The sequence below is a fragment of the Equus przewalskii genome, chromosome 15, assembly GCF_037783145.1.
Source record: "Equus przewalskii isolate Varuska chromosome 15, EquPr2, whole genome shotgun sequence".
NCBI lineage: Eukaryota > Metazoa > Chordata > Mammalia > Perissodactyla > Equidae > Equus > Equus przewalskii.
In genome coordinates, this window is record NC_091845.1 from 24897434 (window position 1) to 24919951 (window position 22518).

At 45.5% G+C, this 22518-nt stretch overlaps 1 protein-coding gene across 40 annotated transcripts in view; it reads left to right on the plus strand.

Annotated features, from left to right (window-relative positions):
• Positions 1-1804: 1804 nt before the first annotated feature.
• MAGI1 (membrane associated guanylate kinase, WW and PDZ domain containing 1) overlaps positions 1805-22518 on the plus strand; it is a 597869-nt gene continuing 577155 nt past the window's right edge. For 33 of the 40 annotated variants that reach the window (XM_070576869.1, XM_070576898.1, XM_070576871.1 and 30 more), the window contains exon 1: positions 1827-2769. In XM_070576869.1, the coding sequence (XP_070432970.1) occupies positions 2454-2769 (316 nt within the window). In that variant the 5' untranslated portion in view covers positions 1827-2453. Of the gene's footprint in view, positions 2770-22518 lie in introns of all 40 variants that reach the window. The other 7 variants (XM_070576899.1, XM_070576880.1, XM_070576885.1 and 4 more) reach the window with 2 other exon arrangements.

The window sequence follows — 22518 nt, forward strand, 5'->3', positions numbered from 1 at the left end:
TTTGTGTTGGCTTGAGAATAAAAGTTTTGAAGCTTCCATTCGTTTTGATCCAGTCAAGCTTGAAACACACTGATCACTTCTGAGAAAATAGGCTGGATATGATGTTTTCCTCCCCAAGAAGAACCAAAGAAAACTGGCCACTTCCTTCTTTCACAAACACTACAAGGCAACGAGATTTTCAGTTCTGGATATCCCAAGAGAGAAGCATCAACAGTCTTCTCTTGTTTTTATTAGCTTAGACTAGCAACCTACAAACAGCGCTTTAAAAATATTTAAATGTATGGCTATATATTTTAAGCTTTAGAAAGGTGAGAATGAATTATAATTATCATCATCATCTAACTTGAAACCCCAAATGATTTCCTAATGCTCTTTCTAAATACTACGACTACTAATAATCATGTAAGTTATTATATGCCACTTTACAAGGATTCATTTTACAAGCTGGGCACTTTACAAGTGTTCTCCCATGTAACACTCGCAAGAACCTTGTGAAGTATTGTTATATTCACTCACCAGGGGAGAAATCGAGGCTCTGTGGGGTCACGGAGCTTGCTCAAGGTCACACAGAGAGTGGACCAGGGGGACTCTAAACCCCAGAGGCCAGCTCTTAACCCCCACTGCTGCGGCATGGCGTCCTTTCTGAGTCCCTTCCACTTACCTCCCTTATTTAGCACTTGGAATCTCTCCTGTGACCAAAGATGAACAAACAAGTTATAAATCACTAAGGAAAAGAAATTGCTTGAGAGACTACCGCCCAGGCCGATTTGGGGAGTATTTGGGGAGGGCAGCCTTCCCGATGCAGGATATTTTTTCGCTCCGCAGCCCCCGAGCTCGTTCCGCAACCTCACCGGGACAGACACTTGCTCTACCCCAGCCCCGGGCCGGCGCCGGAGGTGTAGGCTCTCTCTACACCCACCCCCGGGTTGCGAATTCCGAGGTGGCTGCCGCGCCCACGCCCACGCCCCCGCGGGTGCAGATCCCAGACCCGGGGGTGATCCTTATCTCCTGGCCCCAGCGGGTCCCAAGGCTTCCTGGCTCAGCCAGGAACTGGAGCCCGGGACAGATGACTGGCTCCAGAAGTCTTTGCTGGAAGGGCAGTTAAAAAGCCAGATCCCTTTTGGGTTGAAGACCCGACCTCCCTCTAGCCTTTTGGTTTCTTTCCCTCGCCTATAGTTTTCCATGGTCCTAAAAAGTTGGCCCCAAAGTTTAAGGGTGAGGACATGTGTGTGTGGGAACGTGTGACGCTAATAGGGATCCCAGTTGGGGGGCCCAGGGGACCCCCACTGCCCCTCTCCCCAGGATCGTAGAGATACTGGCTGACCCGGTTCCAGGACCCGAACCGGCAGGCTCAGAGCAGGCGCGCGCCTCCGGGTCAGGCTCAGGGGTGTTAGAGGGGAATGTGGCGCGGAGCGGCGGACAAGCCGGGCTGGTGACCGACAGCGAGGCCAGCCACTGGCCGAGGGCGGTTAGGAGGCTTAGGCCGGCGTGAGTGCGTGCCTGTGTGCGTGAGTGTGAGCGCGAGAGTGAGTGTGCGAGCCTCCCCAACCCCCACCTGTTTGAAATGGTTTTAAAATGCCAACGCCAGATCGCCCGTGTATCAAAAGTTTCAAACAGTTGGAGTAAAACACGAGCGTGTTCCCCTATCCGCAAAGGGATTTGCAGAGGCGAGGACACTGAAAGAAAAGAGGGAGGAATAAAAGGGGTGTATGAAAGGGGGTAAGCTGCTTTCTCCTGACGGTCGGTTCTAGGACCCAACGGGAATCACATTGGAATCTCTCCCTTCGGGAAGGAGGGGTGGGGCGGGCCGGCCGGCAGGCGGCCGCGGGGCGCATGCGCGCGCGTCTCCTCTCGCCGGCCGCCGCGCTCGGCGGCGCGGAATAGAATGAACTGTAACAAAACAAGCCGAGCCTTTGTATCTGCTTAAAGGGGCCGCGGGCACTTCCCTCCCGTCCCCCTCCACCCCCGCTCCGCAACCGCGTCTCCAGGGCTCCCAGCAACTGGCTGGAAGGGCTTCCCTCACCCTCAGGAACAGCCCGCCAGCGAGGAAAGGCGAGCCAGGCGGGAGGCAAAGAGGACACCGCGTTTCTAAGAGGCAAGAAAGAAAGGAAGGAAGGAAAAAAATAACCCGAGCGGCGCAGAGTGGACTCTGGTCCCGGAGAGCACGGTCGGGCGCCGGAACGTGGACCTAGAGGCACCGGAATGCAAACAAAGCTCGCGGGCGCTTGTGCAGGGCTCGCGGGGAAGCCCAGAAAGTTTGTTTTATGATGGCTTGAGTGCGCGAGTGTGTGCAGGGGAGCGAGGCTGCCAAGTTTCTCTCTCCCGTTGCCTTATTTGAGGGGAGATGTCTCTCCCATGAACCAGCGGAGGCTTGGGGGCTTGTGCTGTGGGGGGCACCTGTCTCTCATTTTCTGATTATTTTTTGGGGGGGGGGAGGAGGGGTGTAACTCATCATGTCGAAAGTGATCCAGAAGAAGAACCACTGGACTAGCAAGGTTCACGAATGCACCGTGAAGCGGGGACCCCAGGGCGAGCTTGGGGTGACGGTGCTCGGGGGCGCGGAGAACGGGGAGTTTCCGTATGTCGGAGCGGTGGCGGCGGCGGCGGCGGCGGCGGGGCTCCCCGGCGGCGGCGAGGGCCCGAGACTGGGCGAGGGGGAGCTGCTTCTGGAGGTGCAGGGGATCCGGGTGTCCGGCTTGCCCCGCTATGACGTGCTGGGAGTCATCGACAGCTGCAAGGAGGCCGTCACCTTCAAAGCCGTCAGACAAGGTAGGACGGGACGCGCCTCCGGGAGGCGCCCCCAGAAAAGGGGAGCGGCCTTTGGAGTGCCTCCCTCCACCCCATCTCGATTTCCCGCTTTCCTCCTCCGAGCGCAGCGAAGAGGGGAAGTTGAGGCCACGCGCCCTGTCATGGTGAAATACACAGAGTTGTTGCGAGGTTGTGGGTTGTTTGCCCACCTGCGTTGGGAAGAGGGGGTTGGGTTTGCGCAGGGAAGCGGGAGATGTTTCTCAGGCCTGGTTTGCCAACCTGTTATCTCAGCCACCAAGTGTAGCGCCGCTGCGCCTGGAGAAGAGTCGGGGGAACTGAGGCAGGGGCAGAGGTGGGCGCTCTGCTGGCTCCCTGGGGGAGTGGTGCAGCCAGGCGCAGCTGCTGCGTGCTTTTGCCACTTGTCTGTTTCCAGACCTGGAGAATGGGTATGAACGAGGAGAGGGGGTTTAGTTATAGAACCTCCTACACCAGAAAATCGGCTTCACCTTGCCCTGCTCCAGGTGGGTTGGGGCCTGACTGCCTGGTGGTTCCTAAGTCCTGCCGCCTGAAGATCTTGCATTCACCTTACAGCTGGATGACGCATGTGTCTCCACCTTGTGGCCCAGCCCCAGGCGTGGGGGGTGGGGAGAGAGGGGGTATTTCTCTCTTTAGCGCAAATCAAGCGCAAGTTTATGCCGCCACCACCATCACTCGCCATTATTGATAATGATAGCTGCTATTCTTGGTTAGCTTGCTGCGTGGCAGGCTCTGCGTAAAATGCTTTACTTGCGCTATCTTGTTCTGATTCGCAATCCTGAGAGCCAGTTGTTTTTATAGAGCCCATATTACAGATAGGGAAACTGGGACTGAGGTTGGTTGAGTTACTTGCCCAAGGTCACACAGATACCGAAAGTGAGGGTTTGAGCCCTTGCTGCAGAGCCTTAAGACTGAGGAGGAGGAGGAGGTGGGGGGTGCCCCTGGGGGATTGGAGGGGCTGACTTGTGAGGAGGGAGTGGAAGCCAATTCCTCTCTCAGAAGCTTGTGGCGGGGTGATGACCTCTTTGGTGGCTGCTGGTGGTGAGGAGTCCCTTACGTGTCAGTTTGGTGCAGGCGAGAGGCTGTCCTTATGTCAATCCAACAGAGAAGGACTCGATTCCATTAAAGGGATCACTTGTAGGACCAAGGGTTGTGATGCAGGTTCTCCCCCATGAAAGCCCCAGAGAAGGTGGCAAAGTTGAGCGTGGTGAAAAGTTCCCATATGTGCCTGCAGGCCCGGAAGGGCAGCAGCAGCTGGAGGAATGTGTCAAAGGAAAGGAGGGCTGGGCTAGGCTGAGCTGGTCCTCTCCTGGAAACAGGCTTGTTCTGGATGAAACAGAGGAGTGGGCAGGGGCAATAATTGGGCCTTTTGGTAGATTTGGGAGCAGAGGAGTTGACAGTTAAAGAAAGCTCCTTCCATTTATGTCCTCATCTTCCACTTGGACACCTCCTCCAAGAAGCCCTCCAGCATCCCGCCAGGATAAGCAAATCCTTCCTCCTCCTCCTAAATATGTACCTTGTAGCTTTTTACTTACTCTGAACAGTGAGTTAGGTCCATCCCCTCATTTCCATCCAAGGTGGTATACTCATTGTTGGGAGAGGCTGTGCCTCAATCATGGCACGTCCCCCCAGGCTGTGCTTTGTCCAACACCTTGCCTCACCTAAGAATGTCCTCATCTGTAAACTGGCTCTCCTGGGGGTAATAAATAAGCTAATAAATGGAAGGTGTGCAGAACAGAGCCTGGCACATGGTAAGTGCTCAATAAAGATGAACTATTATTGTTACGTTTAAACTGAATTTGAGCAGTTATTTATTTCTAAATCTAGCTTTTGGTGTTGGGAACCTGGGTTATAAATTTAATGCCAGTACCTGGATTATTAGGACTTGATAGAACTATAGAGAAAATACTGTGTCAAAGCGTTTGATAGGGTCATCTACAGTTCTCAGTTTAGGGGCATTTTGGAGAAAGGCCTGGAGGAAGGGCAGGTAGGGGTTCCTGCCTCTCTGGTGGGGAGTCTACTGGTGTCTAATGGGTCCTGTATGGGGGCTTGTTTTCACTTGCAAGATGCTGATGTGGCCGAACCACCTCCATCAGGGAGATCAGGGAGGCCTTGTCCCAGCTCTGCCTCATCATGGGGTTTAGGAAGGTTGGTCAGATAATCAGGTGAGTTTGGAATCAGATGCCTCTGGGTTTGAGGGAAACTGTAATGTCTCCAGATCTTCTCTCCCTTTCCCCAGAACCATTCTGTTTGCTGCACAGGAATGTTCATAGCAGGCGTGTGTGTGTAAATCTACCTGTTCTCCTTGTAATAGGATAGAATGAAGATGTGGATGGGGACACTCGAATGGCCTGGAATCCACTACAATCTGAACGCTACTATTTATGTAATAATTAACCAGGAGATTATCTCTTCTGACATCTTCATTACAGAAAGATGGCACTAGAAAGGATTTCACCAGTTTTCTGTTCCCTCTTTCACGTCGAGAATATGATTTAACTTATACGACAGAATTGCTCTTACTATGTCTTATTAGTGTGTTTTGATCCTGTTGGATAGGCTCATACTTGGTGCTTGGTAGAGGAAAATGTTACTTTTGTGTTGTCTTACCCTAAGCTAGCCACTCCCAGGGACATGGGTCACTCTGGGTGTTGTCTGTACGGAAATGTCACGGTCTTCTTGTGGGAGACAATTCTGCTGTTTCTATTTCACGGCAGCTCTCTGGAAAGTTGCACAGACCAAAATAGTCTGTAGCAAATGGTATTATATGAAGCAGGACTGGATTGTGATGGAATTAAGCTAAATGTATCTACCAGGTTGCAGTGGGTTCATTTTAAATGGAGAAGACAGTTTTTTGGTCACAAAGTGCCTAAAAAATTTACATATACGTATATTTGTTATTTTACATATATAATAAAGCATAAATATATACTTAGGTATATACCTGCCTATAGTAAAATGCACAGATCTTAAGTATACAGTTTGATGAGTTTTGACAAATGCACACGCTCGTGTTATCTTCATCTAAATCAAGATGTAGAACATTTCCGTACCCCAGAAATTTCCCTCATGTCCTCTTCCGGTCAGTTCCCCCCACCTCCTCCAAAGTCAGAGGCTGTTTGATTTCTTTTATGGTGGGTTAGTCTTGTCTATTACTGAAATTCACATAAATGAAATAATGCAGCATGTACTCCTTTGTGTCTGGGTTTTTTCACTCAAAATATTTTGGAGATGTCATATTGTTGTGTGTATCGTTCTTTTTTATTGTTGAGTAGTATTCCATTGTATACAAATACCAGTTTGTTTATATTTTTTGCTTGTCAGTGGACATTTGGACTGTTTATCATTTTTATTATGAACAAAGCTGCTATAATGTTCCAGTTGCTCCACCTCTTTGCCAGTCTTTGATCTTGTCTATCTTTTGGATTTTAGCCATTCTAGTGAATTAGATTGCTCTAAGATGTAGCTAGTACTGATTAAGCGCTTACTTTAGAATGTGCCAGGCCCTTGGATGACTAGAGCTTTATGGGCATGTTGTTCTTTATTCCTCACAGCTGGAGTCAGATATCAGAAACTGAGGTCCGGAGAATTTGGGTGGCTTTTCCAAGGGTCATACAAGTGGCAGAAGCAGAGCTGGACCTCAGCCATGTTGGATAACAAAACCCATACTCCTAATTCCTGGGACAGTGGGTCTCAAAGTAGGGTCCCCATACTGGTGGTGTCAGCCTCACCTGGGAACTGGTTAGACATGCAGATTCCCAGCCCTACTGATTCCGAAACTCAGCAGGTGGAGCCTGTGGGGTGAGCCCTCAGGTGATTCTGATGCATGCTCCTTTTGAGAACCACTGCCCTAGGGTATAAACTGACATTGAGAATCTGATGTCAAACGAGGCAGGTGACCTGGGTTCCAGAACAAGCTCTGCCAGCTAGTGCTGTCATCTTCGGCAAGTCATCCTCTTTGGGCCTAAATTTCTTCATGCCAAAAATAAGTGGATGTGCCTCTTCAGGTCCTTTGCACTCATAAAATGCTGCGATTCCATGAATAACCCAGACTCCAAGATTTTAAAATGGTGTGATTGTAGTTTCCCAAACTGGTAATATTATAGGTCATGCCTACATATTTTTGTAGGTGAATTTTGTGGTTTTGCAAATTACCCAGGAACTGAAACTATCCCTCTACTTTTTTATAGACAGAATGGAGACAATAAATAGGACGCAATTTAAAAACCACAACACCGCCTCCAGACCCTTCCGCTCACCGTAAAGAGGGAATTATGACCACATACAATTCAATATAGTTCTTTGTGCCCTTTTGTGTTTTGTTTTGATGTTGTGTGTTTATTTTGACCAGTTGGGATATATTACAACAGCTCTGTGACAAAATAATTCTGTTATCATTTTAAAACACAGCACCTTGTCGTTCTTGGTTTCCCGAGAGTTCTGTTTCAGGGTCTCTGGGTTTGCTTTTTCTTTCCCCCCAGGTGGTCACAAGATTGATTCCTCTCCTTAGTGTCTCTTCAGAGAGACGTTCACTGAGCGCCTCATCAAGTGGTGTTCTGCTAAAGCTTAACAACCGGCTCTGGCAGAGGGAAGACCCTGATTTTGTAGCATCGCTGGAGTTGGGAAGAGATGCATATAATCGGTTCTCCAGAGCCACTAAGAGCTGGTCCCAGCATGCCATTGACCCCATATAAGATAGCTCCCTGAGTTATGTGCCATCCCCTCATCCTGTTTTGTGTCTTCATAGCCTTGTCACAATTTCACATTGTCTTCTGTTTCTTCTTCTTCTTGTCTGTCTCCCCTCCCGCTAGAATGTAAGGTCCATGCAAGCAAGAAGCTTATCTCACTTGTTTGCCTCTCTGTTTCCCAGGGCCTAAAATAGTACCCAGCAAATCATAGGTGCTCACAAAAATTTGTTTGATGTGTGAATGGGTTTTCCATTGTCACTTCTTACTCAGAAGAAGTGCAGACTAGGCCGTCCACAACATCTTTCCCCCTTTTCTCCTTATTCGTCTTTTATTTCTTCTCATTTAGGATCCTAATATGTTCATTTTCTCATCACCGGATCTTCCAATCAGCTGATTTCCCTTGTCTAATAATTTATACTGAGCTATAAATAAATATATGACCGACAAGGCTTAATGAATTATTTTTGAGTATTTCTGCCTGTTGACTCTGACTAGACTTTCAGAAGTGAAATTTCAGATGTTTAACAGGCAGGATGATGAGGGACTTTTCTGTTTTCTGTTGATGTGAGACCTGCTCTATGTCACCATCCATAAGAATGACACTTTACCTCCGTTTTCTTGTAGAATTGTCCCTGTGTACAGTTTTCCCAGCCAACAGCAAATCAGATCTTTGCTACAGAAAACAGTCTGATTTTTGTCCTCTCCTGCTCTTAAATTGTGCTTTGTGTTTATATGTCTTTTTTTTCCCTTTAACTTAAACTTCCAAAAACCAATCTGTTTTTGTTCTTGGTGCCAAAAGACCACTCTCCAAAGGATATTTTTAGGTTACCCTATGGAATATTCCACAGCTTTTACAAAAAATAATGCAAGGACAGGCAACCCAACTTGTCCATTGTTTCCAGTGGCCACCCTTTGCTAATGGCTGTGTTATTTAAAAATAGATTAACTTGACCTTATGATGCAGCGGCATACAGTTGGCTCACTCCACGTGTTGGCATTCATTACCTAGCTAGTTTCGGATGGCAGAATTGATGATATCCACTGAGGGGAATTAAGTGGTTTATAAGAGAAAACATTCTGACATCTCCTTACCACAAGGGTTTACATGAAGGATGTTGCTTTATAAACGATGGTTATTTAATGCAAAACACTAGTGTCTGATGTTAGTGGTCCCTTCCTTGAGTTTGTATATATGTGTAACAGGATATACTGATTTTGTATACACTGAGAATAAAGGCTGTCAAATTCGTTAAGGGCTGACATTCACATCCTAAAAAAGTAGGTTACTGCGTTCCTGCCTGTCTTTATGCAGCTCATATGTGAGATCTATAACCTTGAAAAATCCCTAGTGAACACTGGAGCTTTGCTGTCCTGCACCCCTATGGATATCTGCATTGATATGGTATTAATTGTGAATTGTGGTGTTTCTACAGCTGAACCCCCGTGGACATCAAGGACACGCCTATCATATGGACTTCTGCTTTACAGTAAAGTGTCCTGTGGAGGGTCCAGTGTGTTCTGATGTCAACCTTTCTGGAGGCATCTAGCAAAATTAGAAGATGTCATTTGAACCCTGTCTTTCATGATTAAATAATAGTCTTCTCTTTTTATAGCCAAGCAATTCAAGAAGGGAGTAATCTGTTACTTATTATCATTTCTGGAGTCCCTATCTCAGAGTGAAAACTCAGGTCCTTACAGTGACTCACAAGGACCCCCATGATCTGGTTGGGACATTTCTTCTCTCTCCCCATCCGTGGCCTGCCACCTAGACATCGGGAAGGCTTGCTCCCTCATGACCTTCATGTCTTTCCCAAATGTCACCTTCTCAGTGACACCTCCTCTGATCACATTATTTAAAAGCATAACTCCACTGCCACTTGTCATTCCCTCTTCCCCTTCTCTGCTTTGTTTTACTCTGTGGTCTGTAGATCATTTCAAAATCAGTGAGTTCCTTGTTTTGTCTCTGCTTCTAGATAGAATATAAGCTCCAAGAGGGCAGGGATATGGTGTAGGACTATTCACTGCTCCATCCCCAGTACTGAGGACAGTGCTTGGTGCAAAACAGTTGCTGAAGTATTTGTTGAACATCCACTGTCCAAGTTAGAACTGGAATAAATCTCTCCCGAGCTCAGTTGCCTGTGAAAATTCTAGTATTTGAAATTGGAAGTGTAGGTACTAATGTGTGATAGATCACATTAAACTTGATAAGGTTTTGGGCCTTATCACCAGCGGCCTAGTGGTTAAGTTCAGGGCACTCCACTTCGGCAGCCCGGGTTCGGACTGCATCACTTATCTGTTAGTGGCTGTGCTGTGGCAGCAGCTCACATACAAAAAGAGGAAGATTGGCAGCGGATGTTAGCTGAGGGTGAATTTTCCTCAGCAAAAAGCAAAACAACTTGATAAGGTTTATAACATTTGCAGTCTATGACTGGGGCTAAACAGAGCTTAGCTGATTGACCTAGGAATATTCTTGAAGACAATGAGCATTGCTGGCCTGTTTCAATTGGTCTTTGTATTACGGGTTTGGGGCAGCACTGGGCTGAGTGTGTCAGGGAACATAGCAAACTCTGTCAGCCTCACGTGGACTGTGAGAGGTCGTTCTGGGCACTGTCAGCTGTGTGCGTAGACTTTTCTGTTACCATCTCCAGTGTTGTGAGACTGAGTTACATAAGAGAATTACATTCTCCTGGCTAAGGTGTCAACCCCACCATTATTGCCAGAGGAGGCATTTGTGTACGCCTTTAATGGGAGGCAGTTATGTTTTCCACAATAAGGCTAATCTTTTAGTCCATTGTGAAACAAGACTCGAAGCTCTCTTTTATGGACAGTGGCATCATGGTGCAATTAAAAGGCGATTATGCCCTGATTATGAGCCATGTTTCAAAATTATTCCCCTCTATGTGTTAGCAGGACTGCAGCGCTGTCCGTAAGATAATCCACAAATAGCGATTTATTGATGTGTTGCAGATTCACAGGTTTTGGGCTCAGGCTCGCCTGGATTAGCAGCCAGGCTTTTCAGCTTATTAGCTGGGTGAATCAGGGTAAGATACTTCACCTTTTAGTGCTACTGTTTCCCCTTCTGAAAATGGAGATAATGATGCCTACTTCCTGGGTTGATGGAGGAATAAAATGAGATTTGGTAAACCACAAGGCACAGGGCCTGGCATGTAGCGAGTGCTCAAAAATGTTGGCATCTGTTATTGTTTGAATGTTCCCCGTTTGAAAACACTGGAGAGAGAAGAATCTCTTGAGAGATGGAGATTGTGGTGCACAGTTCCCTGGAGAGCTTTTCAAGTCTAGAAGAAACTCTTCATTTTTCTGCATGATTCAGATGCTGCTTTTTTAAAACTCTGAGACTGGATTAGTGCAGACAAGTAAGAAGGAAACCTCTAGACTGCGTCGTGTGTCGGTGGAGGTCTGAGCTGCCTGAACTTCTCCCATGTTGGCACTGGTGATAAATTGATTCTAATGACTGTCATCAGGGCCCAGATTGCAGTAAGGCGCAGAGGGAGGACAAGTCCTCTCCCTGTTTCCTGGGGTCCTGGGCAGGCCAGTACCAGCAAGGATGATCCTTGAGAACTGGACCCTGAGGTCCTCTGATCATCCTTGCACGATACCTGGGCTCCCACATCAGGAATGGCTGGGGAGGCTGGGGGGCTTGGCGGTATAACGGTTTGGAGTCAGACCGGTTGTGTTCAAATCCAGGCTCTGCCACTTTCCAGCTGAGTGACCATGGGCACGTCAACCTCCCAGAACCTTGGTTCTCCCAGTTGAAAATGGCAATAATATCCACCTCATAGGGTGTTTGTGAAGATGTAATGAGAAAATGTATGCAAACGCTTAGTGTTCTGCTTGGCACATAAATGCCACTTACTGAAATACCTGTATAAGCAGCTGCGATCATTTTCAGTTGAGAAATGGAGACCCATAGAGAGTTTCTCTGGAGCAGGGGTTCTCAACCAGGGGTGATTTTGCTCCCCAGGGGACCTTTGGCAATGCCTGGAAACATTTTTGGTTGTCACGACACAGGATTTGGGTGTGCTACTGGCATTTAGGGAATAGAGGCCAGGGATGCTGCTGAACATCCTACGATGCACAATACAGCCCCACAACAGAGCGTTTACGCAGCCCCAAATGGCAATAAGGCTGACATTGAGAAACTTTGCTTTAGGGTATAACTCTGTGGTTGAGACTGGGAATCAGAATTAGGAGTGATAAACTAATCATGACTGTTATTTATTGATCTTCTGATGTGTCACTGACACCCAGGTTAGGGGGTTACCTGGGTAGATGATGTCATTCTCATGTTAGCCCTGAGAAAATTAGCTGGAGAGGTCAAGTACTTTATCCTGGCCCCCAGGCGGCTGACACAGGTGAGATTCAAGCTCAGCTCTGCCTGGTTCCAACATTCAGTTCCTAGGTTTCTGCACTGGAAGTGTACTGACTCCGTAGGCTGAAGCCCCATGTTCTTTTACTGTGAGGCTCAACGTGGATGCACCTCTTTTAGGCTGTACCATTGCTACCTAAGACAGCACAACAGGCCTGGTGACCCCAGTGAAGATAGTCCTGAAAATAAAAATGGATTCCGTAAGTGTTTAGCGGCCAGAACACAGAGCCTGCTGCTATGTATCTTCAAGCAATTCTGCTTCCTGGCCTTCTGTTTTCCCTGTTCTCTCTCACCGACACCGTTGGTTCCTTCTTCCTCTGTACTCTCTTTTTTTCTCCACACACATGATTTCAAGAGTCACAATAGTGTCTTGTAATTCTAGATTCGCCTGTCTGTCTCCTGTCCTGGGTTATGTGTTTCGTGAATTCTTGAAGGCAGCATTCCTGTTTTATATCTCCCTGTCATCTCTGCCCTCTGTAGGTGTTCAAGAAATATCTGTTGAATTGAATTCTTTTGAGGGTAACGAGTTGGCATAACTTGTAACTAAATAAAAAAAAAAAATCCTTGCTAAGATCTTGTTGGCTAGAAAATCCGTGGCTTATTTTTAAGGCATATTAAATATACTTAGCCATATGTCTGACTTTTCTGTGCCGATTTCAGATGGTTGTCTGCCAGTTGTTGTAGCATTTTGAACTGTAGAGAAAATATTGAATTAATTGTGTTGAAGGTCTTAGAGAGCCTTTATTCTGACCAGATGTGTGCAGCCATTGAGCCTATTGCCTATGTAATGCGGCCACGGAAGGCATCGCTGTGGCCTGATTTAAATAGAGTCAGTATTTTACCACCTGGATTCTTGGCCAAGTGTTAGAATTTACATCTGATAGAGAGAGCATGTTCATTTCCTCCTCCAACTATCAGCCTGTTTAAGTCTGTGTGACTTGGTTAAGAATTCAAAACTCAAGATGAAGTTGAAAAAAAAACTTTCTTTGGTGTTGGAGTCATGTGTGTTTTTTTGTTTTTTGTTTTTTGTTTTTTAAAGAAAGCATAGGCATCTAGATTTTGGTTTCTAATCTTTTAAAAACTCAAATAGTATTGTGACCTGGTATGACTGTCAATCACTATCCATAGTTGGTCTGTGCTTCCACAGCTTATGTTTTTTTCCTGGTGAAATTTAATTTTTTTCTTCATTTAAACAATGTGTGCAATTCAGAAAGATGTGAATATGAAAGGAAACTGTATCCGCATTGTCCATAATCCCACCTCAGAGAAATGCATGTGTTAACACTGTTTTTATCCAGACCCTTACATATATAGATACACACACACATTTTTCTTTTTGGTAAATTTTTTTCGAAGGGTCTTTTTCTTATGAAAATTGGATAATACAACACACGTTGTTTCTGTGGGATTTTTCTTTGGGCCTAACAATATATCATGGACTGTTTTTTCTACACTACATATAGATCTGCTTTACCATTTCAAGGGCTGTGGGATCAATTTTTGGATGTTCTCCAATATATTAAACCATGCTTTGACGATGGTATTGAGTAGGTATTTTAAAAGACATTAGGGAGTGGTGGGAACTGTGGTCAACTGGAAGGGCATGTCTTTTCAAAGGGAGCAGTTGCCACTCAGCTTCACCCTGTTACTCTCATGTGGGAACACTAGTCCAGTGTTGCCAGATTCTTCAAGTTTTCAAGAGAATCCAGAAGCTTGAGTTTGTTAAAAAAATGAGCTTTGCCAATTTAAAAATGTTGGTTCAAGGTTCTCTCAAAAGCTTGGATGAATCAAACAAAACACATCTGGGAGCCTTATTTGGTCCTGATGCGACAAGCTTGCAACCTCTTGTTTTGTATTTGTCTCTCTCACTAGATGTCTCTCACACCTCATCTCTTCAGGAATCCCATTTCTTACTCTTGTCTGTATTCTCAGGGCCCAGGATGGTGACCAGCTTGCAGTGAGGGTCAATAAACGTGTGATGAAGTGAGTAATAAGTTCCAGAAGTGGTCCACTTTTTCACTCTGGTCCATGTAAGTTTATTTGAGGCCCACCTGGTAATGGCATCCCCCATTCTAATTGTGAGGAGCTGGGGAGAGGGTATATTTTAACATAATTCTTAGAATTATAATTCTTAGAATATTTTGTCTCAGCCTCCTGGTCTGCTGAGTCTTAGAACTGGGTGCAAAATGTCATCTTGATGATATTTATATGAATATGTACTGGGAACAGTATATATTCTCTACTCTGAGGTCATTTTACTGTGAAATGTGTAGCCTTAGAAATAAAAAAAAGAATGAATTTTATGTATATGTCTTAGGGAGGTTTTAAATCTAGCAGGAAAGTCCTTAATAACGCGACTTGTTTGGACATTCTACAGATAAATCAGGATGCTAACCTTTACTCCAAGAGCGGATGCTTTAGAACACGATTAACCTCTAAGACCAGGGGGCATCTGTTCTTCAGGGCCAGCATTTTAGGGTAGAATTTTGTTTTTTGGAAATCAGTGCAGCCCTTCTTGCTTTCCTGCCTGAGTAATGGATTGTTCTGTGTTTCATAATTCATGTTGGGCACCAGGTCTGTAGCGCTAGGATGGGGAAAGGCACTCAGGTAATTCAGACTAGAAGTTTAGTCAATGCAGTTTTTCTCCCAAGAAGCCAAACAAGGAAGGGCCTCTGTAAAATGAAAACTATAAAGTTGGCAGCAAAAGCCAACATGGAGTTCAGATTTTGCTAGGTTTGGATTTGGACTGTGTTTCTTTTCTTTCTTTTCCCTCATCCCCTTCCCTCTCTCCATACCTGTATCAGAGTAAGAACATTCCAATAGGCTGTCTAGGAATTCCAATGTTAGATAGGGTTGTCTACATGTAACCCAGGACTTTGGATGTGAGACAAAACTAAGGAGAGTTTTCAGGTTTGCCCACTGTATGCTCTGATCCACTTCCTTCATTATGATAACCACTTTAGGGCACCCAGAATTCCCCAAGTTGGCATGACATTTGGCTTCTGTTGTACTTTAAAATACTCGAGGATGAGATATTGCAGGAAAAGTTTATATTCCATGGTGTTTTTGGCCAGGTGAGCCTTGATAAAATTCGTGAGCTTTGGTCTTTGTTGAAGAGAGGAGTCTAGCCACAGTGAATCCTGCACAGTGCCCGGTCACAGCACCTCCACAGTGCAAGTGAAGACACGTTAGAGAGCATAGTGTGTTGTCTCAATATTGATATATTGTACAGATATCGTTATTTATAAGAGAAAAGTCAGGGAAATAGGATGCCCAGCAAAGGAAAAATTCATGTAGCTGTTGCCTATTTCTGTCTCTCTAAGCCTGGGGGAAATATTGCCGTAAGGAAGAAAGGCCCCGGCTTTCTTAAGCAATGTGAATCTTTTTCTGAGATGTTTTAGCTAAAAATGTAAGCGCAAGCTATTCTATGTGAACTAATTATCTGAAAGAAAGATGATTGTGAGAGGCATTAATGGGAATATGATAGCTGGTTGTTACTATTGGAGTCTTTTTTGTGAAAGGAGCCAATCCATGGGGTTTAATAAAACATGGTGAGTCACCCTGCGCTGGGATTCCTGAGGGAACAGAGACATTCTGAGAAGGCTGTGGGGGAAATTTGCGGCCGTGTGCACCTGTTACCACGCACTTGTGTTCACCCCTTGGCTGCTAACAGATTGCAGGCAGAGCTGCTTGGAGAAAATGATCAGCTTTGGAAACAGGGGCCCACAAATTGGGTTTAGGTGAATGGAAAGTGCATCAGAATTACCTGGGAGAGTTTTCAAGCTTTGGGCATCTGGGGGTGACTTTGTGAGTGATCCTGACTGATGTCTTCCTGCCCAGCAGAGTCCTGATGCCCCAACTCCAAAGAGTGGTCCACAAAACGGCCACTGACCCAGAATCATGCAGGGTGTTTATTAACTATGGTGATCACTAGGCCCCAGCTCAGACCTGTGGAATCAGAGTCCTAGGTGGTGGGCCCTGTGAATCCACAGCATTTAAAAAAAATTCTGGCTGACTGTGGGAAGTTTAAAGTTTGAGACTCTGGGCTCTAAAATACTTGCCTTTTCAGTTCCAGTTACCTAAGAAATGATGGTAACAAACCCTGCTCTACACTTGAATGAACTCTGTTTGGGGGAGGAAGTCAAGAATAGAAAGACTAGTTATTTGAGCTACTGGTTCTTCTAGGGTGGCAAGTCCTGGTGTGTGCGTATGTATATGTGGAAGGTAATTTTCTTGCTTTAGGATCCTAGCATTAGTCTGTTAATTTAGAGACTTCCTCAGCCACATCTGCCTTTTTAAAATAGAAAAGGAACTCTGGAGGAAACACAGCACTATCCACTAGAACTTTCTGTGATGATGGAAATGTTCTTTATCTACACTGTCCAGTATTTTACTCACTAGTCACGTGTGGAGATTGTGTACTTGTAATGTGGCTAGTGTGGCTGTACTTCATTAGCCACATTATGAAAATGAAAATGAAAATTTTCATTTTACTTACATATAATTAATTTAAATTAAACTCTAAGACATATGTGGCTAGTGTCTACCAGATTGAGTAGTGCAGGAGACAATGCCATGTCAAATGGTGAGGATAGTCACAGTTCTTTGGTGTCACATCCAGCTTCTCCAAGAAGAGGCTGGAGTGACACTTTCCGTTGATGCTTGTTAAATGTGAGAGCTGGGGGTAGGTAGTTTCTAATGAGTAGAGTCTGGGCTAGAATTCCAGCCCATACTCACCACCTATGTGGACACAACTTAGATGTTGTAAGGGACAGCCTTAATTCGCTCAGTGCTGCTCTCTTCACTGTGTTTGCTTTGGCTTCAGGATGGCTTCTCTTGTTTGCAGATGGGTGACTGTGGCAAAGGGGTGACATGCCTGCTTATTTACAGCCAGGGAGAGAGAGGCCCAGAGGAATGTCAGATGCTATATGCCAAGTGTCTTCCATCTGCAATCTCTAAACCAGTCGTTGCGTCTTAAGTAAATCATTGTCTACTTGCGGTGAGGGCGAGGTCAGTCCTCATCTGGGCCCTGTGGCTGTTAGAGTAGGAGAGACATGGTTCCCTAAGGAACACCTAGGTGCTGTTAAGAAGAGAGAAGCCATGGAATGGATGCTGGGTAGAGTAGCCAGTCGATGTCTGATTCTTGCACCTACCCCCAGGGTGAGTGATGGTGGATTTAGAGGGAGTCAAATTAGACAGACGCCACGGAAAATTCAATTGTAATTGAGTATAGATGAGGGAAGAGTGGACTCCTTGGGGATATGAGTTCATTGGCTGATGGGTTGTTTATTGACCCTTTGTTATTGTACCCCTGTATTAGGCTTTTTACAGAAAATCTATGTTAGTCTCTTGGGCTGCCATAACCAAATACCACAGACTGGGTGGTTTAAACAACAGACATTTATTTTCTCACAGTTCTGGGCTAGAAATCTATGATCAAGGTGCCAGCAAATTCTGATTTCTGGTGAGGGCTCTTTTCCGGCCTTGCAGATGACTGCCTATTACTTTTGGTGTCTTTTCTTACAAGGGCATTAATCCTATTAGATCAGGGCCCCACCCTTATGACCTCATTTAACCTTAATTACTTCCTTAGGGGTCACTTCTCCAAATATAGCTGCACTGGAGGTTAGGACTTCAATGTATCAATTTTGGGGGACACAAACATTCAGCCCATAACAACAGACATTGTCTTATTTTTCTACGCATTAACTTCAGAGGTAGATATTATTTTACCAATTTTATGATGAAAAAACTGAATCTTAGGTTAAGTAATTTGCCTCAACTCAACAGCTAGTAAGCAGCAATTCTAATGTGGTTCTAACTCGAGCGCATGCTGTTAAATATTATTCAAGACCACTGGTTTTCAACTGGGAGCAGTTTTGCTTCCCCCCACCAGGGGACATTTGGCAATGTCTGAAGACAGTTTGTTGTTATAACAGGCAAGGGTCTGCTGGCATATTGCGAATAGAGACCAGGGATGCTGCTAAACATCCTACAATGCACAGGACAATCCCCCATGACAAAGGATTACCTGGCCCCAAATACCGCTAGTACCAAGATTTAGAAACCCTGGTCCAGTCTTAAGTGTTCCCTTCTCATAGAACCTTCCGCTTTCTACTTGCTCACCACTTCATCACTCTACTTTATTTTCGTCTTAGCACTCATCACCACATGAAATTAGCCCTTTTGTTTATTATCTGTCCCACTGCAGTGTAATTACCTTGAGAACAGGAATCTGAGTCATATACTGTACTATTCTTAATGGCTAGGCAGTACCTGGCACCTGGCAGGTGAGCAGCAGAAACGTTTGTTGAATGAGTGAGTGAATGAATGAATGAATGAATCAACCCGAATGGCTTCCTCCTCGGGTAGTTAAGTGCTTTCAGATATGGAAATGGCTCGGGAAGGATATGAGAATTAACTAGAAGCTTTCAACAGTGCTGGAGACTCTGGAGAGACACTGTGGATTCCCAAAGGGCAGAGTGGGAGATGAGCAAACAAGTTTTCAGTCTGCTGGCAAAACTTGACAAGTAATGACTTGAAAGCGGAGAATGGGAGATAAGTAACCAGGCCCAACCCTTACTGAGCTGAGTGAGGTGAGAGACTGAGCTCGAGTTGGCTGATTAAGACCCTGAGCACTCAATGCAAGTGGATGCAAAGAAGGTCACCAGCCCCATCAGTGGCCACCAAAGGCTGTAGCAGGTACACTTGGAACCCGGGCCACAAGGGGCAGTGATCCATGTGAAGGAAGAAAGCTTAGTGGGTGCATTTGGCTGCACTGGTTTCAATTCCAGCTCCACCCCTTACCAGCTCTGTGACCTTGGGCAGTCTACCTTCTGTGCTTCAGTTTCCTCATCTGTAGAAAACAGCGATTCGATGATTATGATGATGATGATGATGACGATGACGACGATGACGACGATGACGATGATAGTGCCTGGCTGGAGGCCACACGGCTTAGTGCTTAAAGAGTTTTGGAATTGCAGATTGGGTTCAAATCCTGGCTGTGAGTACCATGGTTAGGAGGTGGAGAGGGGGATGTCATTTTTAGGGAAAGAGAGCATGGCCAAATGCTGTTAACCAGGTGTACAGTCTTTGGAGTAAAATAGCTTTTACATCGCATGAGTGTGGTAGCTGAAAGTTAAAAATGTGAAAATATACAGGGGCTGCTTGTGTGTGTGTTTGTGTGTGTATGGGGGAGTAGTAAAGATATTTTCTTGTAGGCTTGTAAAATACAGCAACATCAAATGTGCGTACATGCACATTTGCGTGCACAGGCGCGCACACACACAAACACAAAAGTGTCCTAACCTTATCTTTGTCTCGTGGTTGTTTGTGTGTGTGTTTGTATGTGTGTGTATATAGTACAGCCAGCAATAATTAGGGACCCCATCTCTGACCAAGATAAAAGGAGGAAAAATAAATGAATCCAAGATAACAAAGCAATTTACAGATATTAACTCCCAGAGAGGAGTAAAGATGTTTGCTTTTTCTTTTATCATGCTGGTTCCCGCATCCTCACTGTTTGCCTACTCTAATGGCTTTCTCCTGCTTCCTCATGTGTGACTGACAATCTTTCTTTCTTGTCAAAGTTGGGAAGCCTTCCAGGCCTCACCTCCGTAGCTGGTCATATCATCTGCCTATGGGGCTTCAAGGATGGGAGTGAAGACCGAGGAGAGAAGACTAATACCAGCGATGCCAACTATAGCAGAACTAGGGTTAGTGCTTGTCGGGTGAGGGCCACATGTGCATGGTCTTTAATCCCCAGCGTGAGCTGAGAAGTGTGTGTACCATCCTCCCATTGTCGAGGTCAGGACTCTAAGGCTTGAGAAGTTGTTACTTGCCCCAGGGTACCCAGCTGAGTAAGTGATAGTGATGGGTTTCCTCCACCTTGGAAATGCTCCAGGCTTTCACCAGGATAGCATTATTGCCTTGTGGTACATGTGGGATCCACTTCAGACTGCACCACACTATTCTGTCAATTCAGGGCATGGAACCTTCCAGAGCGTGGTCTGAGGAAGGCTGGAAGCCAGGTGCCCTGCCTTGTCCTCGGGCAGGCCATGGTCCTTGTGCCCTCTGAGGGAAAGGAGACATCTGTGCCTCGGCGGGTAGGTGTGCGGGAAGCCTGATCCACCGCAGCTCAGATTTCTGTTTGTGCGTGTGCAGGTGCACCCTGCATGGGTGCAGACACAGTACCTGCATCTTCCAGCACTGAGAACACAGACTTTTCCTCAGATGTGGTTCCAGGGATGCAGCTTGCACTTATGGACTTCACAAGGTTCTATTAGACTTAAAAAAAAAATATTGTGATAAAATATACATAACATCCAATTTACCATTTTAACCATATTTTAAATATACAGTTCAGTGACATTAAGTACATTCACATTATTGTGCAACCATCCCCACCATCCATTGCCAGAACTTTTTCATCTTCCCAAACTAAAACTCTGTACCCATTAAATACTAACTCCCCATCCTGCCTGCTTCCCCAGCTCCTGGCAACTACCCTTCTACTTTCTGTCTCCATAAATCTGACTACTCTAGGTACCTCATATAAGTGGAATCATGTGGTATCTGTCCTTTTGTGTTTGGCTTGTTTCACTTAGTGTAAGGTCTTCAAGGTTCTTCTATGTTAAAGTGTGTGTCATAATTTCGTTCCTTTTAAAGGCTGAATAATATTCCATTGTATGGATATATCACATTGTGTTTATCCATTCATCTGTCAATGGACATTTGCATTGTTTCCATCTTTTTCTGTTTGACTTTGGTCTTCTTACTGCCCTCAGAAGCAGGTTTAGTTAGATTTTCTTGATGTCTTGGCCCTCCCTTCTGCTTTTCTTCCCTTCTCAGCCTTTCCTGAGCTTCCCAGGTCTATCAGGAGCACCGCTTGCCTCATGTATCTGGCTCTGAGGATGGGGAGTGTATTTCCCGGGTAGAGTTTTGCCAGCTGTCCTTTCTTGTCATCTCTGGCACTTACAGCAGTCTGCTAAGAGTGTGCATGTTTCTCATCTGGTCTTAGGGGCTTCAGTCCCACCATCAGGTTTGACCTGGCTAATATTCCACCTTTCTGGGTTGGAGACCGCAGTCTAGTAGTTACCCTCACAAGCTTTGCCTTTCAGTAGTCCAGTTCAAATCCAGTCCCACTGCTCACTTGCCATGTGACTTAGGGTACGTGCTTTTACTTCTGTGAAGCGGTGACAATAAGAACACGCACCTTGTATGGTTGCTACAGGGGTTACACGGAATGTTGACTGAAGCTCTCAGCGTGGGACGGAGAGCATAGGCAACGTTTAATAAATGATAGTTATTATGATATTAAGTTTGTCAGTTTTCCTCTTTTGAATCTGATAACTTTTGATTTTAGGTTTGTGGAGGCGCTGAACTGATTGCGTAGTTGACTCAAAACACTTCTGTTTAACACTCTGGGTTTTTATCTTCTTTCCTGGCACTACTACCTCCTCTTAGATTTTGTGGAACTGAATTTGTTGGACCAAATATGGAGCGGATTTGATAGAAACGCATTCTGAGTACACTATCTTTATGTCTTCATGTTATTGCCATTAGATCTCTTGCTTGAAGTCTGAATTTAGTCACCGCTCTGTAGGAAGCTACAAATGATGATAGAGCAAGTAAATGATTCCTGAGTCTTTAGAATTCTAGAATGATTGGTCTAAAGACAGAAGGATAGCAAGTACATGTAGGCATTTTCCAGTAAACTTTGTAGCCCTTATTGTATGCCATGCTTTGTTGTAAGTGCTCTGTATCAATGCATTTACTCCTTCAACAGCTCTGTGAAGTGTGGGCTCTGTGATCACTCCCATTTGACAGAAGAAGCTATTGACGCTCTGAGAAGTGAACGTATTCTCTGCCACTGCTGTTAATGGCAGAGCCGGATACAAACCAGGTGCTCAGGTCCAGGAATGATGGGTGCTCTTACAAGCGCTGGGCGGTGGTTGGCTGCATCTTCAGTTATTGAAGAGGAAATGAACTTCTCCTGGGTCGGCGGAGCCAGAGCTTTCTATCCAGGTCTTTGATGCCACATCCTGAGCTGATTTTGATTTACCGCAGCTGTCTTCATTTATCAATTAGTACATGCGCATTATGTCTTTCCGTTTATACCTTTTCCAAACCAAGAAAGGCCATCCAATGTATGCCGGGGGCAATTAGGAGAAGCCCTGCACACGGAGCAACAAATCAGTGTGACTGTTGTGGGGAAAACACTGCGCTTACTGGCTGTCTTATTTTATTTCTACTTTTCAAGTGACCCAGGATCCTGCTACTTACTAATACCTGTGCTTCAATTTCTTCATCTGTAGAACGAGCGGAATGCCATATTTATAAAAGTGAGGAGAAATTTCTGGAATTCACTGAACAGTTAATTGCATGTCTACTGAGCCCAACCAGCTGTCATAAGGACATGGGATCTCTGCTTCTACAGTGTAGTGAGGGCTCCGTGGCCCAAGGATCTGTAGTAATCCATTGTTGGGCTAGAAGATCCTGACATGGTGATCGTGTAAGGCTCACTTTTGAATTGTTCCCAAAACTGTCACAGTGCCCAGCCCTGTGTCCTATCTCAGGGTAGCGTACTGCAGTGGAGCCCTATGAATATGTACTTGGACCTGTAGGCTACAGTGTGGGTCAGGTCCAGGATCCACT